This window comes from Ceratotherium simum, chromosome 14 (assembly GCF_057802395.1).
Source record: "Ceratotherium simum simum isolate JZ-2026a chromosome 14, ASM5780239v1, whole genome shotgun sequence".
NCBI lineage: Eukaryota > Metazoa > Chordata > Mammalia > Perissodactyla > Rhinocerotidae > Ceratotherium > Ceratotherium simum.
In genome coordinates, this window is record NC_141913.1 from 13,735,406 (window position 1) to 13,753,570 (window position 18,165).

At 39.9% G+C, this 18,165-nt stretch overlaps 1 protein-coding gene across 9 annotated transcripts in view; it reads right to left on the bottom strand.

Annotated features, from left to right (window-relative positions):
- The window catches only part of DLGAP1 (DLG associated protein 1), an 853,945-nt gene that overhangs the window by 146,810 nt on the left and 688,970 nt on the right, over nt 1–18,165 (bottom strand). For all 9 annotated transcript variants that reach the window (XM_087439065.1, XM_087439064.1, XM_087439062.1 and 6 more), the window contains one exon: nt 17,215–17,455. In XM_087439065.1, the coding sequence (XP_087295191.1) occupies nt 17,215–17,455 (241 nt within the window). The remainder of the gene's footprint in view (nt 1–17,214; nt 17,456–18,165) is intronic.

Below are 18,165 nucleotides of genomic sequence, written 5' to 3' on the forward strand. Positions count from 1 at the left end.
AGGCACACAAGAGGAAGTAAAAAGGCAAGGAGCATATGACCTGTTGTTTCAGGCATTAAATCTGATAAGAACCTGATAACTGGGGATGATAAACGCTACAGCCTGATGCCTCACATAATGACTCCAGTGATCAAATTTTTCATCATAAAAGTGAATCAGAGCATATCACTATGAACCATAAAAACCAAGTTAAAGAACAGCCAGGTGAATTGGCCTGTTTCTAAAGCTTGTCTATGGGAACAACAATGAAATGTAAAACAAAAAATAAAAATACCCTCCCAGGTGAGACTTTATATACCAACCACCTGAAAAGTGGTTCAAGTGTCCCATACAGATAATCAGCTGTGTTGACTGTGGTTAGGAAGAAGATATAGTCCTTCTGATTGTGATTATATGGTTTAGGGGTAGGCAGTGAGGATGGGCTATGCAGAAGGGAGGCATGTAGAAATGCATACTGCACAGGTCCTAGTTAGAGGCCTTTTTGGCAAGTTCACACTGGGCCTGGGGGGTGATGGCAAAGAATGACTGGTTAAAGCCTAGAAGTTTTCGGTTTCATTCTGGTCTGTCCTAAAGGCTGAGTTTGCAAACCCAGAATAAACATTTACTAAATGGGGAATCTCACTGCACTTGCCCACCCAGACCCTCTTGATGCACCCCATCCTCATCTCTTGATTGTTCTAGAGTGGTGGGTGACAGCATGGACTGTACAAGGCTCAGAGCAGCAGCCTCTGTGGCACCAAGCAGGATGGCCCTGGGAGCCTGGGCAGTATCAGGTGTGGGGCTTGTGTTTTGGTCTCTGCTTTACATGGAAAAAACCCTCAATCTCCTGGCCCCCCAGGCTTTCTCATTGGGAAGTCTTACCTGGGGCTCACGTTTCCCACCTGTACCTGTGATCTCCTTAGAGAAATATCTGAACACTTATTTAACCTCAGTTATTAAGAGCTGATAACTTCCCGAAGTGTTATTTTCTCCAAGTTAACAAACAGGCTCTGATTTTAAGCAGCTCCATTAAAGGCAACTAAAGTGGGTGTCCAATGGCAGGTGGGTGGGGAGCTAACTATTGGCAAGGGCTTATCACGTCACAGAATTGCCCCTGTAATCATTCCTTTGTCCACTGCCGCTGAAATGTAGGGGTCTCCAGCAGAGAAAAGCGGAAGGCAAAAGAGGTGATAAGTTTTAGTTAAAATGCTTAAGGTACCACCCTTTGCAGCTTGCAGAACTCTAAGTTTAAGCAGGTGCATCAAAGTAGAAGCAATTCTGTCTAAACTGAACCAATTATCTCTCAATCAATTCACCAGTTTGAAAGCCAAACTTGTAAGATAGTGAGGTAGTCCTACTGATATTCTTTTCCTTATGAAGTTATCCTTCAGATTTGCTCAGACAGATGGAGGTGGGGTGGGTAGAGAGAGGGGTGGGGGGGGAGGATATAGTGAATATTTGCAAAAGACCCATTATTGGCATTTAAAACTGTTATTTTTAATTAATCCTCATAAAACAGTGCCCTGGTGCAAAATCAGACACTGGCTGTTGGAGGATCTATATACACAAGGCAGAACCTGAACCACTAGCAAGTACAATTGGGGTTAATTTTGAATCCAGGTAGTTAAACCAATTCTCCCTCTCCCTGCTTCTCCCTCCCTCCCCCCACCATTCACAGCTTTATCAGCTCAGTTAGAGTTTGCACAGCTGCAACTGATTGAACTCCCGCTCACATTTTCCAGAACATTTAATAGGTACCCAAACCTACAAAAGCTGATATTAACCAGGCAAGTGAGAAGATTAGGAGCAAAGAAAGATAAGGATGAAGACAGGGTAAATCCAAGATGGATAGTGTTGGAAGCCTGTGGACACACAATTCAGACAATCTAGCTTTATGCAGTAATTAGAAAGATTTGTCAAGCTGGGAGAGGCTTTAGATGAAAAGGGAAGGAGTACATTTTCCAGTAGCTTGTTAGTAGTTAGAAGTATGAGTATGTGCAAATTGACTTTTGGGATAAAACTGAGGTATGTTCTACGGGATAAGGGCATGCTCTGTGGTGGGAGAAGTAAACAGCAAATTGACGAATTATGCTTTTTCTTATACTCCTCTTCTCACAACTCAGAGGTTGCTTTAAGTCTTTCACCTCATCATAACCTTTAGTACCTCATAAGTATTTTGTGGTCTTTCCTCTGATATGCAGTGTGACATGTGTGCAATATAAAAACACACTGCCTGTGCAACAGAACACGCAGGAAAGCCTGGCGTGCTGCAGAAGTTCAGCAGCATCCACGGTTTGACGCCTTTGCTGAGTAACCACATTCGTGCATGGCACATTCAGAGGAAGTGCCCAGGAAGCAGAATATGGCTATATCATTAATGCTTCAGCTATTTGCCTCTTCTTCAGCCTATGTCAAAAGAGAAAAAACATGTGAGAAATCCAAAAATAAAAGGTTTTGAGGATGATTTACCATTTTGGTTATGTAAGAAAACCTAGGCAAGCAAGCAGAGACACTATCAAGATTCTGTCCTATTCTGAATCGTCCAAATGTTTCTGGAGGTGTGGTGTTTACATCAGAAATAGCTCCTTAATTAAGAAAGAACTTTATCTGAGGACCACAAGTTTCTTACTCCCCTTTTTTTAAAAAAACATAATTTTGACTCAGAGCCAATTTGAGGAAGAGAAGTGTGGGTGTCCTGTTCAGTAATATAATCCTATGAAGTCTTTCTTTGGAAGCAAAACAAAACTGTGCATGATCTTCTAAGAGGGTTTAGGGCTTCCCCATTATGCAATTGAAACCAAGAAGAGTTATGTTTGGAAGGGATCATTACAAACTACACACAGGGTCAAATAGTCAATTGTTTTTCAAAAAGAACCAGGGGTTGTACATGAGTGGATGGAGGACAGCCCCAGAAGGAAGACTCTGAGTAACACATACAGTCGACATTAATTTAATGGCAAAACCCTAGAGCACCAGGCAGGAAGTAAGCTTCGGTTTGCTCATTGTCTTTGGTTGAAACCCTCCCATTAAACACCTTCAGCTTGAATACCATAGATCTACTAACAGGTTTAAAAGTACTAACTGATGTAGGTGGGTTTTAAAATTCAGCAGACAACACAGCAGAGGTACTTTCTCTTTCACTCCTTAGATGAAGGTTTCACAACACTTCAGAAGTAACGTGTCCTACAAGATATGGGCTGGGAAATGCCGGCCCACAGTGGTCTTGTCCAATGTAGTCTGACCATGTGAATGAAGGGAACTCAACTGCTTGTTTCTGGGGTCTCATGCATGCCATGTTTCCTCAAACAGAGAGTTCTAGAAGAACATGTGTCAGAAAAGAGAGAATTGATCAGCATGGCTCTTTTTACCCTTCCCAAAGTTTCACCTAGAGCTGTTGGGATAGGTCAGAAATGGACAAGTCCTGGAAAAGACTGGAAAAGAATAAGAAAAAGCAGAGGCAAAGAAAAAGTCTGGAAGGAGGTATGAAAAAGGAAAAAGATGCTGTGACGAATGTCCCCAGTGAACCCAGTAACATCCATTTCTACCACAGCTAGCAGGGTGCTGCGTGAAAGTTTACAGGTATCCGAAAAAGCACTAGCCTTTGTTTTGTTGCTTTGACTCTTCTCATGAAGCAAGAGTTCCTAATACTTTTTTAGTGTAAATTTGTCAACATCACTTTCTTCCTAAAGAATAACGATGATGAGTATTTTCCATGACTCTCCACAACTCCATTCAGCACTTCACTTTTTCTACTTTTTAAAGAGTTCTCGCTTTTCTAAAAACACAGGTGGCCTACACTGTTATATTAGCTCGTGGCTGTGGCAGAGACCTTTTCTCTCACCATAACTGCCTGGGGAGCTTTTCTGGCTGGAACACAGGTAAAAGCTGAAAGTGTGCCTCTGAGACTTGAGCTTCGTCGGAATAAGAACCTCAAAGGCATGGATTTATGTTTCTAAAGATACCGTAAGCTGGTTTTATGTAGCTTTATTCCTTTGTCCTAAACTCCTTTCTCCTCGAAAACCACCTGCAACTGTTGTTTGCAAATTAACTGCCTCTGACATCTGAAAGGAAAAAAGAAAAACTACAAAATCTACAAAACCCTCACCTGCTACCATTATGTGAGTCAGGGAAGACAAAGGAAAGGATCATCTTCAATTATTCAGTCTAACCACTGAAACTAAGAGACTTCGTTTAATTAAGAAAATTAAAAGAAAAAAGATGAAATCGGAAGGATATGCTGATGTGAGATGTAGTATTGCTTCAAAATAGGATCCCAACCATGAAATGTTAGCTATTTCTTTTTTAAAAATAAAATCTTTTATTATGAAAGTAAAACATGCCCACTACAGAAAATTTGGAAAATAAAGTATAAAGAAAATCCAAAACCGTCTTTGGTTCCAATACCAAAGATAACCACTGTTTAATATTCTAGTGCATTTCCTCCCTGTTTTTTTTCCTCGGCACAATTTCTTGACATAGTTCTGAACTGTGTGTGTATGTTTGTGTGTACATACACACATCCACAAACACACAATTCTGGACAGTGTTTCAGTGTCCTGTCGATTTCTAGCTTGATATAATGTCCGAAGTTCTCCTACTCTACATTATTATAAAGTCTTTCTAAACATAATTTTTATAGTTGGCTTAATAGTCCATCGAAGGGGATATTCCACAATTTACCTAACCTTTTCCCTACTAGGAGACAAACATTCACCACCAACAAAGGTTGTTCAAATCTTTGACCATCATAAATAATGCCGTGGTGAACATCTTTGCCTATAAATTTTTCTCTGTTTCATGTTACTTCTGCGGAACAGATTCATAGAAGGGAATTAGAAGTAAAAACTAATAAATATTTAAAAAGTTTTTAGAGATTTCAACACATGGCTGGGGTTGCATCTTATGGCTTGGATGGGTGCAAAGAGTGAGAGTTTTGCTGTTTTTTTTTTTTTTTTTTGGTGAGGAAGATCAGCCCTGAACTAACATCCATGCTAATGCTCCTCTTTTTGCTGAGGAAGACCGGCTCTGAGCTAACATCTATTGCCAATTCTCCTCCTTTTTTTCCCCAAAGCCCCAGTGGAGAGTTGTACGTCATAGTTGCACATCCTTCTAGTTGCTGTATGTGGGATGTGGCCTCAGCATGGCTGGAGAAGCGGTGCGTCGGTGCGCACCCGGGATCCGAACCTGGGCCGCCAGTAGCGGAGCGCGCGCACTTAACCACTAAGCCACAGGGCCGGCCCTGTTTTTCGTTTTTTAATGGAGATTCAAAATAGGGAAGAAACCCCGTGTTCCCAGCAGCTTTACAGCTGCGTTAGAGCTTATCAGTATTTTTTCTGGCCTTTCATAGAACTCTAGTATTTCTGAGGATGACGAATACGATGCATTTTAAGAGAAAGCTAGAAAAAACACAAAGAATAAATGTCGATGCAAATCCTTTAGAGGTTTTCTCATATTTTAATATTCATTCCAGAGACGCGATCAGCAGTCCATGAAGTCCCCGTTTTCAGGTTTTCACAGATTAAGCAGAGATTTGAGACGAGGTCAGGACTGAGGACACTATTAGCACAAGTTCCTTATTTACAGATAAGAGAAAGAAAAAGTGGATATGTAACCTCCATGAGGCATTGGCTAGAAGTGGTGAGAAAAAATGTAAAGTGGAATTAACAGCATGAGAATAAAATGGAAGCCTTTTTTTGCAGAAATTAACATTTACCAGTCTCCTTGATTCTTACTATCTTACCCATTTCTAGAAGTTCTTTCTCCAAATAAGAAATTATTGAAACTTTGCTCCTCAAGATGGTGTGGGGGAGACGCGATCATCCCAATCTCTCTAAAATGAAGTAGTTTATTTTCAGGTGCATGAGAAGAAAGTAAAGAACTTTTTGCTTCTGTGTACATGTAGGAGTCATCCTAAAAACTCACAGCATTCATTGAGGCAGAAAATTTCCTGAGGAAATCCTAGATTTTCACCCTTCAATCAACTATCAGCAAATATTCATGGGGCAAATCTCATGTGTGAGAAATATAGGTTTGTGTTTTGAAGGCTAATTGCTGAACCACTGCAAAGCTATAAATTAAGTAGTACTTAAATTCTTTAACCCATTATTTGGGTCATAAGATACTAACAGACACCTTATATGAGTAGTAGAGACTTCAAGACTGCTATTGGCCAAAGTTAAGAGCTTTCATTCTCTTGATTTAAGTAATTTAGAAGGTGTTAAGGGTTTTTGGAGCGTGGGTTTCTTTTTCTCTCTTTTTCTGATAGACAACTATTCATGTTTCAGATAACTAATTTTTAAATGAAAAGAAAGTTACTTTAATTTGTGTCAGCTTTACCCGGATTTACATCAACATCGTTTTTATTTAATGGGATAGAGTAAATGCGCTGTCAATAAAACTAGAAAAGATATTGATGTAGCTGCCATCTCAATTTAACAAACACAAGGTAATTCCATAAGCTATATACAGAGAGAATGTCTGGTATTAGTATTATTTTTTAAGACAAGTTGTGCTCTATTAAAGTTCAATTGTAACTTGATATGCCACTAAAGTCAACCCAGATTATTTGAAGGACAATGGATACTGCTGACTTTGAGAATTCTTTGTCTTCACTTTTTTCTAAATCAAGATTGTTGAGTTTTTGTTTTGAGTAGTTGGGTATTTTTAAAGAGTATATAATTTAGCCTGTAGGCTGTAGAATGGTGAGAAATAACAGTTGGACAGGATTGGGAAGGAAGATAATGGACTCTGACAGTGACAAGAGGTACTGCGTACAGGATGCAGCAGCTAAACGTAACTTTAGGTGGCTTCCCATTTGTGAAAGTTGGGTTGTGTTAGGTGGGGCATCTCTATGGGTGGAAAGAATTATTTTTGTGTTTGACAGGCAGAAAATGTCACATAATAGAGAGGAAACAATGCTTTCCTACCTGCATCCTCTTCTAAGGAAACCACTCTGCTCAAATCCCCCATTGAGGGAGTTGTGGCCACTGTGTCACTGGAGTTCCAGAAGGACAGGAGAAGGAGAGGGGGATGCAAAAGCAGTCATAGAGATAATGGGTGAAAATTTCCCAAATTTGGCAAAAAAATTGGGTAAATACAATAGACTTTCCTTCTCCTCTAAAATTTTCTAAATTTTCTTTGATATTTGAAGTAAGAAGTATAACACTGTGTGATGTGACTCAGTGTATGTGGAGGAAATATTTAAGGTAATTATATTTTAAATGGGAGGGGGCAAAGGGACTTGAAGGAGGTAAGGTTTCTATACTTCATTCAAACTGGTAAAATGTGGACCACAGTAGATCTTTGTGGTGATGGAATATTTCTGCATCTTGATTGTGTTGGTGGTTGCAAGAATCTACACATGTATAAGGTATGAATTATCCATATACATTGTACCAATGTCAATTTCCTGGTTTTGATACTGTATTCTGGTTATCCAAGATGTAACCGCTGGGGGAAATGGAGTGAGGGGTAAAAGAGACGTCTCTGTACTATCTTTGTAATTTCTTGTAATTCCTAAAATCTACAATTATTTCTAAATAAAAAGTTAAAAATAAAGATGATGGAAAGAAGTTCCTTGAAAATGATAAAAGCAAACACTTAACGTCTCATTATGATTCTCTGGCCATAATCAACATTTTAGAAGGGAGAAAGGTTTATCAGAAGCAAAGCAGTGGATGAAATGGACTCACTGATTTTCTTTTTAAAATTTTAAATTTAATTGTGGGAGAAAACATGTGATGGAATAAGAATCTCAGATGGAAAAGAAATTCAAGGTTGGCCTTTAAGAGAGACAGGATGGCAATCCTACCCAGAAATTCAGGATGAGTTTCTGTCTTGATCACATCCCTTGTCAGGGATATACCTCTAACATATGAAATTGGCTAAGCAAAGTTAATTTCAATAACAATATGTATCCTTTTGAAGCCATAAAACCATAAAATATTTTAGGGATGAAAACTAATTAAATTTTGATAGTTTGTCATATTTTTAGAGATAATTTAGGCTAGTTATTTTCTTCTGTAAGTTAAATTAAAACTTATTAGAATTAATATTCTCAATAATACTGATAATTTTTTTTTTTTTTTACCTTTTTCTACCAATTTTCTTTATGCTGGTGGAATGTGCATGTCAGTAGGACACCAGTAGATGTCAAAGAAAGCTTTCAGAGTGTTAATAGTGACATGATAATTGATTCATTATTACAATAAATATAACACTGTTTCTTTTTTGCCAATACAGTAAAATCATGGTACTGTTCATTTTTGTCTCCTCTGTTTTTAAATAAGCACACTTGGCAGCAGTAAAGGGTGGCCCTGAATGCTTGACAGAAAGCCAATGGCAAAAGTAATAGACAGAAATACAAAACCTCAGGTCTTGGATTTATCACCTGGAGCTACATAATTCTGCTACCAAAGCGGCTGTGTAGGGTTCTTCAAGTGCCAGCATTCATCACATGTACGGTTTCCAATTGCTATTACTTTGCTATATTTGTTAAAGTTCAATATAAATTAGATCAGACAACTCTGAACTATGAAGGCATTTAAAAATGGCAGTTTCTTTAAGTATAAAACAGTGTCCATGGAGGTATCATAAAGACAAAAAAAGTGAATTTCTCTGTTGTCATGTCATTAATTTTTTTGAGAAATTTCCCATATAATAAATATTCACATTAAAGGATCCTGACTTTCTAATTCGTGTTTTCTGATTGATCTTTGCAACTGGGTTGTGAAGGCTCACATCTTTGCTTTACAACTCAATCAAGAGACCAGTCAGATCAGCATCAAATTTACCGTAATATTTTTTCACTTAGTGCAATGCAGAGACCTCTGATCTTTTCACCAGCCACAAAACAGAATTTACCACCTGCTTAGTTTACATAGGAGTTGGCAAAAATTCTTTTTTTTTCCATTCAGTGCTATCTGACAATAGCATAACTAGATCAAGGGTTTGGATATTTGATCTTTTAAATCTGTCATAATGTCAAAATGACAAAATGTAATAGAAATTTTAAGCTCAGAGAATATTTTCCTTTTACAGGCTTTTTCTCTATTCATTTTAGTTTCTATTTTTTACATCTTTAATTTCACTTTAAACAAATATTCCACAGTTAGACAAATGAACATGAGGAACCATGTGAATAATATGTGAACAAAACAGTTTCTTTTAAAAAGAGGGATTTTCAGAAATTTTTATGGAAAACAGTTTTTAAACATGGCAGAAGCTAAATGAATATTTGTGGGAAGAAAAATGAAAGAAGAGAGCTTCTAGGCCTCGTATTCCATAGACAGACTTGTATTAAATTATTTCAGGGTGTATTATACTTTACCAAGCATTTATTGATGGATCAAGAGAATTTAAGGGCCTACTCTCACTAGCTGTAGGGCCTTCGTTAAGTTGTGTAAACTCTCTAAGCCTTACTTTTTTTCCCTGTAGGATGAAAATGATGATATCATGTCACGTGAATGTCATAGAGTATTCGTTAGGATTACACGAGAAAATCTATACAGCTGGTTCCTAATGCTTGTCAAATAGCAAGTGCTCAAAGGTTAGCCATTATTATTATTACTAAACTAAGCCAGATTGAGATATTTAAAATCAAAGCCAGGGAAGAGGCATTCTAATGTGTAATTTACATAGTGCTTCCTTATTAATGATCTCATTTGAACCTCACAACAATCCTACAGGCCAGAAGACCCTGGCACCCCTTCACTGCTGTCCATGCGACAACCCCTCAGACGGCAAAGGTGGAATTGTGACTTGTGGGCTGTCCACAGAGCACGACACTTGGACGCTTGGCTCTGTTCTGAGAGGTGATTCACGTACGGCAAAACAAGCCACGGAGATGAAAGCCTAAGACGTTCCCCATACCTTATATCTTCTATGCCCGACAGGACTTCTGCATTTTATGACTTCATAATACTTCTACTAGAGTACAGAGGAATGCCACCTACAGTGCCCCAAAGAAAAAGGGAAAAGTTAGGCTGAGCGATGGCTTAGCAGTTAAGTGCACGTGCTCCGCTGCTGGCGGCCCGGGTTTGGATCCCGGGCGGGCACCGACGCACCACTTGTCCAGCCATGCTGAGGCCGCGTCCCACATACAGCAACTAGAAGGATGTGCAACTATGACATACAACTATCTACTGGGGCTTGGGGGTGCGGGGAAAGGAGGATTGGCAATAGATGTTAGCTCAGAGCCAGTCTTCCTCAGCAAAAAAAAAAAGAGGAGGATTGGCATGGATGTTAGCTCATGGCTGATCTTCCTTACAAAAACAAACAAACAAACAAACAAACAAACAAAAAAAGAAAAAAGGAAAAGTTAAAACCAAAATTCTTCCAAAACTTAGCACATCAGTTTTCTCAGACATAAAAACCAGACAAGTTACCTCACAAGAGGCATAGGCTGTGCCACAAATCGTGCTCTTATTTTTTTTTGGTCTGAGCCTCCTCAGATGGGGGTAAGTGGATCTCCCCAGTTCTACTTGGATGTTTTGAGAAATTCAAGGAAACGAACAAGTCCAGGCAATATCTGAATATTTGTTACTTGATCCCATCTGGAATAGAAAAGAAAGGCTCTTTGTTCAAAAAACTTCTGACTGATATCTGTCCTTGGACTTCCCTCATTGCTTTATAAAAACAACCTGTTAAGTAACTTAGTGCCTGCTGGAAAGAAGTCAGCCTCCTCTGAACTCTAAGGATTCTCCAGAAGTGGTCATTACTGCTGGTAAGAGAAGTAGCATTATGATTTCATTTTACACATGAAGAAAATGAAGTTCAGGTTAACTTTATAATCAGGCAATATATAATTTGGAGAGCTGAGACCCAAGGGCTATGGAAGGGAGACCTGGGGTTTTGTTCTGACTTTGCCTCCAGCTCGAGGCCCCACACTTGGGTCCTTAGTTTTCTTACCTTAAGATGGGTTCAGAGGATTAGATCACGAGTGGCAACCTTTTTCTGTAAAGGGCCAGACAGTAAATATTTGTGGCTTTCTGGGCCATACAGTCTCACAGCAACTACTCAACTCTGCTGTTAAAGAGTAAAAGCAGCCACAGACAATAAATAAACAAATGGGTGTGACTTGTGCCGATAAAACTTATGCAGCAGGTTGGATTTGGTCCATAGGCTGTAGTTTGCAGACCCTGGACTAAATGATATAGAATTTTCTTCTACTGCTAACATTTTATGATTCAACTTGTTTTAGTGGCAATGCTATTTCCCTAGGAAAGTCACCTTGATTATTCAATCATCTGTTGATTATGCAGTTTATAAGGTACTTAAATGTTTTTCTTATGCTCATTGCAACATTATTCACAACAGCCAAGGTATGGAAACAACCTAAATGGCCTCTGTCAATGGATGAATGGATAAAGAAGATGTGATGTATATACACAATGGAATATTACTCAGCCATGAGAAAGAAGGAATTCCTGCTATTTGTGACAACTTGGATGGACTTTGAGGGCATTATGCTAAGTGAGATAAGTCAGGGAGAGAAAGACAAATACAATATGATCTCACTTATACGTGGAATCTAAAAAAGCCAAACTCATAGAAACAGTAGAATGGTGGTTACTGGGAGGCTGGCAGGTGGGAGAACTGGGGAGATGTTCATCAAAGGGTACAAACTTGCAGTTGAAGATGAATTAAGTTCTGGAGATCTAATACACAGCATGGTGATTGTAGTCAACAATACTGTATTATATACTTCAAAGTTGCTAAGAGACTAGATCTTAAATGTTCTCAACACAAAAGAGAAAAGATAATTATGTGAGTGATAGAGGTGTTAGCTAATGCTGTGGTGCTATATAAAAGTATCAGATCAACATGTTGTATACCTTAAACTTACATGATGTTATATGGCAATTATATCTCAATAAAAAAGTATTTTTCTACCTCTCTCTCCTTTCTTCATCCATTAATGAATGCCTACTATGTGTATTGCAAATATGAAATTATTACCTTAATGTTATTCTGCTCAAGATCTTATGTGTTTAGGGGGGCTGGCCCTGTGGCTTAGCGGTTAAGTGCGTGCGCTCTGCTACTGGCAGCCCGGGTTTGGATCCTGGGCGCACACCGACGCACCACTTGTCCAGCCATGCTGAGGCGGTATCCCACGTACAGCAACTAGAAGGATGTGCAACTATGACATGCAACTATCTACTGGGGCTTTGGGGAGAAAAAGCGAAAAAAAGGAGGAGGATTGGCAATAGATGTTAGCTCAGGGCCAGTCTTCCTCAGCAAAAAGAGGAGGACTGGCATGGATGTTAGCTCAGGGCTGATCTTCCTCACAAAAAAAAAGAGATCTTATGTGTTTAGGTTTTTTTTTTTTTTGGTAGTGGGGGGTGGAGAGCAGCGTGCATGGGATTGGAGTATAGGGTGCATGAGGGTAGGTTCAAATATGATCTCCTAGATAGGATGGCTGACTGGGAGTGAAGACCCAAATGTGTGGGAGGACTCCTGGAACATTAGCTCTGACCTCAGATGATCAAAAGAGTAGCTTCTTTTGCTATACTGAGCCAGACTTGGGTAAGTGTGTCAGAGCTGATAGCAATGGAAGAGTGTGTGACGTAAGATTATGGAAGAATGTGTCTCAATTTAGGGGAAAATATGATCTCTTGTTAGAAAAATCAAACTGCAAATACTGCTGTCACTGGGGAACCAAGCCATACCCAAGAGGGCAAACAGTGTTGACTCCCTGTCTGGGGTCCTCGCCCAGGGGGATGCTTTATCCTGGGTCCGCACTGCCCTTCCTCGGGGCTCTGTGAAGGGAGATCAGTTGAACTCCATCAACTTTTAAGAGCTTCCCCTCTAATAAGAAAAGAATATAACACACAGGCCAAACTTCAAGAGGAACAGTGTGGCAAATGAACCTACTTACTCTTTAAAAAAATTATATTATTGCTACATAAAGCTTCTTTGCAAAACTTGTAATTTCAAAGTGAAAACTTTTCTTAAAAGACCAGAGTATCATTTATCATAATACTCTGCCTATTCTGTCAGTATTATTTTTATTCAAATATTATTATATTAGCTTTTAAAATCATAAAAAGCAATAAATTCTTATTTACAAAATTTCCCAGGGGGCCCGGTGGCATAGTGGTTAAGTTCGTGTGCTCTGCTTCAGTGGCCCGGGTTTCAAAGGTTTGGATTCCGGGTACAGACCGATGCACAACTTGTCAAGCCATGCTGTGGTGGCGTCCCATATAAAGCAGAGGAAAATGGGCACGGATGTTAGCCCAGGGCCAATCTCCCTAACAAAAAAAAAAAATTTCCCTCTCTCCATACCACCTGACCCTGCCACTTAATACTTGCTCAGTAGCCACTGCAAACAGTTTATGTGTGTCCTTTCTGACCATGTGTGGTCTGTGTCTCTGTATGGGTGTATCCACTTACAATGTTTTTGCTTATTCAGGCCACTCGTATCACAAGATACAAGTCCGTCTAGCTACAATGTGGTATGCTTTTGATAGGTCCTAGAAAATGCTCAGCATAGGAAGTAAATAGAAAACTCATCCTTAAACACATACAATTGCATTGGTATATTCCATAAGAAGCGGGTTTAATCCATATTCTGAAGTAGAGGTTTGTGTGCCGGTAATACCGCCACCAAATTCTACTTTTACCTAAATACCTAATACCTTCAGACGATTGAGGCAAGGGTGCTTGTTTTCCCACAGTCATGAGGATAATTAACCCACTTTTTCATTTTACTTTTCTATAGTAGCTCTAATCCTAAACTAATAGTCCCAGGTGCAGTGGTTTACATAAAACTTGTTGACTGTATTAGATGGAGAGATATCTGGGTGCTTGAAGCAGATGACAGGTTGCAAGACTACAAGATTCTATCATAGTTAGATAAGCCCAAAAGTCAAAAAACCAAAGGAAGCATAACTATAAGTCATTCTTTAACCCAATTCCTAATTTGCCCTGATTTGCTGGGACGAGTCTCTGTTAATCCTCGCTCACATCGCTAGGGGATCCTTAGGGCCACATGGAGCTGAGCCCATCTTCATGACTCTCCCACGTGGCATCAAATGCTTCTATGGACTTTTGTCTTTGGTTTCATTTTGTTAATATGAAGAATGGACAAAGCTAGATGAGAAAATCTTAATAGTATATTTTGTTGAAGATTTGAACAATTAAAACGGGCTGACACAAAAATCAAAGACACAGAATGTGGATTGTTGTGGGGAAAACTTATAGTCAAAAACTTCAGTTGACAAAAAGAAAAAAGATTTTTTTCCAGGCAAGGGGAAGTTTAGGAAAAATGGAATCTGTGTGAGTATCCTAAAATAACGAGCAAAGGAAGAGAAGTAAAAGGAGAAATCTACATCATGTCCTACTCAGCACGGATGTAAATTTGACCTGTGGACATGGGGGAAATGGTTAAAATTCGAGCAAAGTAATTTCCCGATTTCCACAGATGAGTGCATTCTTTCAAAAATTAGTAGGTCCTGTGAGAAAGTAGATATGTTTCTATGTTTCTATGTTATTGTATTTGATTTGATGTCAGACAGAAACAGCAGAAGAAGAAAATTAATATGATAGTAGTGATATTATGTGAGAGAGAAAAGCGTGTGTGTGAGAGAGAGAAAGAGACAATGCAGGAGTAGGGGGAGGGGTAGAATGAAGGACACAACCTTATTATATCATAAAATAATGGCTTTTTTAAAAAGAACAAATCTATGGCATAAAGAAACGGTGAAAGATGACACTAGAATTCTTAAAATTGCACTTTTAAATATCTGAAGGGCTTACTTAGAATCTGCCACAATACTTAGTCCTTAAATTGTTTATTTTTTCACGACTGTAAAGATGGTATACCATAATGTTTTGTTTGATGATTAAGGGTGAAGTCCCCAGCTGCCCCCTGCAGAAATCTGGCATTTTATGCCTCACCACTCCCAGGAGAAGTCACATCTTCCTGCCCCTTACCCCCTGCAGCTGCAGCCAAGACTGGAGCCTTCCCACCCAGAGAGCTGCAGGTGGACAGGGCCCAGTACTTAGGATGAGGCGCATGGAGCCCAAGAAGGAGCGGATGCAATCACCTCTGTGGTGTTTTCATTTCCTTCTCCCTGTTTTTCGATGTTCTCCCACATAGGGCCGTGGGCTAAAGCCACTTCAATTCGATTTACATTCTAAATGGAACAACACAGGACACCCTCCCAGGCCCTACTCATCTCCTTCTCTGATAAGCTTGTCAGATTTAGCAAATACTACAGACACTACAAATAATTTTGTAGTATAAGTATGTCCCATGCAATATTTGGGATATACTTCCACTATAAAATTATTCACTACTTATCTGAAATTCAAATTTAACTGGCAACCTGGATTTTATCTGGCACTCCATTGTTTGCACTCTGGGAACTTCCAGAGTATCTGGGGAGGGTCTTAGGAAGGTCAGAATACAGAATTTGGGGTGAAGAGCATAGCACAAGAACTGATGCAGAAAGTATAAGTAAACTGTCTCGTAAATGACTAAACCACAAAATCCTCTGAGGGTTGAGCAGAGAAAAGCCATTCCGAGTCTCTTGCCCCTTTATTCACAACACTGCTCCCTGAGGGAAAGGAGTGAGCCAGTGGCCGTTTTCCTTCCCTTGGCACTGCTGGGCAACAATCTGCGTTTTGTGTATTTAAGAAGTGTTTTCAGCACAGAAGAGTAGCTGGCAGGTGATGAGACTATTATACAGGGGAATGGACCAGACACTGGGCAAGAGTTGTGTGTGGGGTGGGGGTGGCGAAAATGGGAAACACCAAAGACACGGTGATACGCTAGAGGCACAGGGCAGAACTTCAAACTACACTTACTGCACGAATGTAAACACACACATAAATATGCCCATGGATGAATTTAAAAATGCATTTTTTCATTTTTCATTTCATAATAAATCAACCTTAGTTAATTTATTAACCTCATCTGTGGCTGTCTTTGTGGAATTTCCTAGTGAGCAAGATACACATTCACCATGTCTAGTTGGAGACAGCCAGCCAGGGCTAGAGTCGATGGGCTCCCTGTGGAGCTGCTGAGCCAGTGCAGCATCTAGAAGCATCCTTTTCCTTAATCCTGAGATCTTCATTTGCATTAGTCAAAATGAACTCCTATTGTTCAATCGCTAATGGTTTCTTACAAATCCGTATTGTAATCTCATATCTCTAGTTAGTAGGATTTTTAATTCAGGTTTGAGGACCTATTAATTCTCAAGCCTGCAAAAGTTCTAGGCTGAATGATAATTACTGACATTTAAGGCACCTAGAATGAAAACAGAATAATACAATATCCTGGCATAGGCTTTTCCTTCTAATTTATTCATCATTATTTATCTTAAGTCTAGGTTTGATGATCTTCCTGCGGAACTACTCTGTATTGGAGTTATGCTGAATTCAATCCAAGTTAAGACTAGACGGAGGCGATTTTCTTTTTGGATCCAAATGTTATAAAAAAAAAAATGCACAACACACATATTGTCATACATAACCCATGGCTATATTCCTCTATAGGTTCCAGTGTCATGGAAACCAGTTAAGCTCTTCTGTGCCTCTCTGCCTAAAATCCACTGATACAAGTGCAGTTTAACGGCATAAACCTAAATTCAGTTTAGAGGGAGAAGGAGGTGCTTTATACATATGATAGTCAGAAGGTTTTAAAATAATAAAATAAATTTGCCCTCTGTTATCATGAAACAAAACTCATAAAATGTTTAATCAATATTACTGGATCATCCATTTCTTCCTTTTTATTTTCTCAAAGTGATATTTCAGGTCTTTTGGGATAGTTATTTTGTGGATATCTTGGAATTAAAAAAGTATTCCAACTCTGTGACGCTCAGCAGTCAGGATGTCTGATTCATTTAGGGGTCACACCCCTAAACCGTCAGAGCCTAATGATGGAGAATAGGAGTTAGTGGGATGAGTTTGCTGGCTCCTAGGATGCTGTGTGGGGATCTTGGGAAGACCTCCCCCTCCTGGTCCTGTAGTTGCAGTTTCCTTTGTTGATACCAGAGACGGAGACAGAGAGAGATGGGGGAGGTGAATGTGGCCAGAGGCTGGGGATAGAGACATGGAAGCAAAATCATCGCTTTGTAGGGCATGGGTGCTATTGTTACTGGTGGTTAACAGCAAGGGTACAATGTGCAGTCTCTCGGGACAGTCATGCGGTAGCCCGGGCACAGAGGCCAGGCTGGTGATGGCCCGGCATCACCAGGGACCCGGGGGACAGCCGCTCTGCTCACTCACCCGTGCTGCTCTGAATGGTCCTCACGGTGGTGGTGGTGCGCGGCGGGGACGAGGACCTCAGGGACACGCACTCGTCGTCCTGGGAGCAGCCCTTCTCAATGGCGCGCACGTAGCTGTGGCTCCGCATGCGGAAGCAGCCGGGCATGGGCAGGTCCAGGGCTTCCACGGCCTGCGACTCCAGCTCGCTGAACACAGACTCGCACACCGACTCGAACTGCCCGTTCACTTCCATCTCGCTCACCTGCGGGCAGAGACAGGACACCGTAACATCGTGCGCTTCCCGGCTGGGTGGAGGGGCAAGCTCTCCCTTCAAGCGTCTCCAGACTTCAACCCACCAGAAGAAAGCCCCGTCTGATTACCTGAAAATCCAATGCATTTTATTTCCTCTACGTTACAGACTGTTATTGAATGGCATCTAGTTTATAATCCCAAATAGTCGATTAAATTAGAAAGAAAAAGAGCTTTGTTTTTAGAATGCAAGGAAGTGTGGGGTTGGGAAATTCTATTCCAGTGCATGCCCAGGTGCTAATTCTTCTTATATATAAACGCAAACCTAGGGAACAATTTTATTGGTCCATGGTTAGAGTTTGTGTATTTCAATGAAACTGTTTTCAGCACAAACATTTTAGAAACTACTATTTTTATTGTTCGGTTGGAAGTGACTAGTTCATCAGATAACTTCAGTGTTGACTGAAGCTTAATTTAGTGCAAAGTATGGAAAAGTAGTGCAAAGTACCTCTGTTTTCTGGTAAGATACCCACATTCTGCACAGAAATGGACCAAATCCAGATATGTCAAAATCTGGAAAAGCACTATCAAGATTTTCGTAGTATCTACATACTATTTAAAGAAACTTTCACGCTTCTTTATAAAAAGCTGATATGGTCCACAAATTGTTTATAAATGAGTTTTAAAAACCTTCCAAATGAAGTCTTCCCTTTTTTGAGGAAT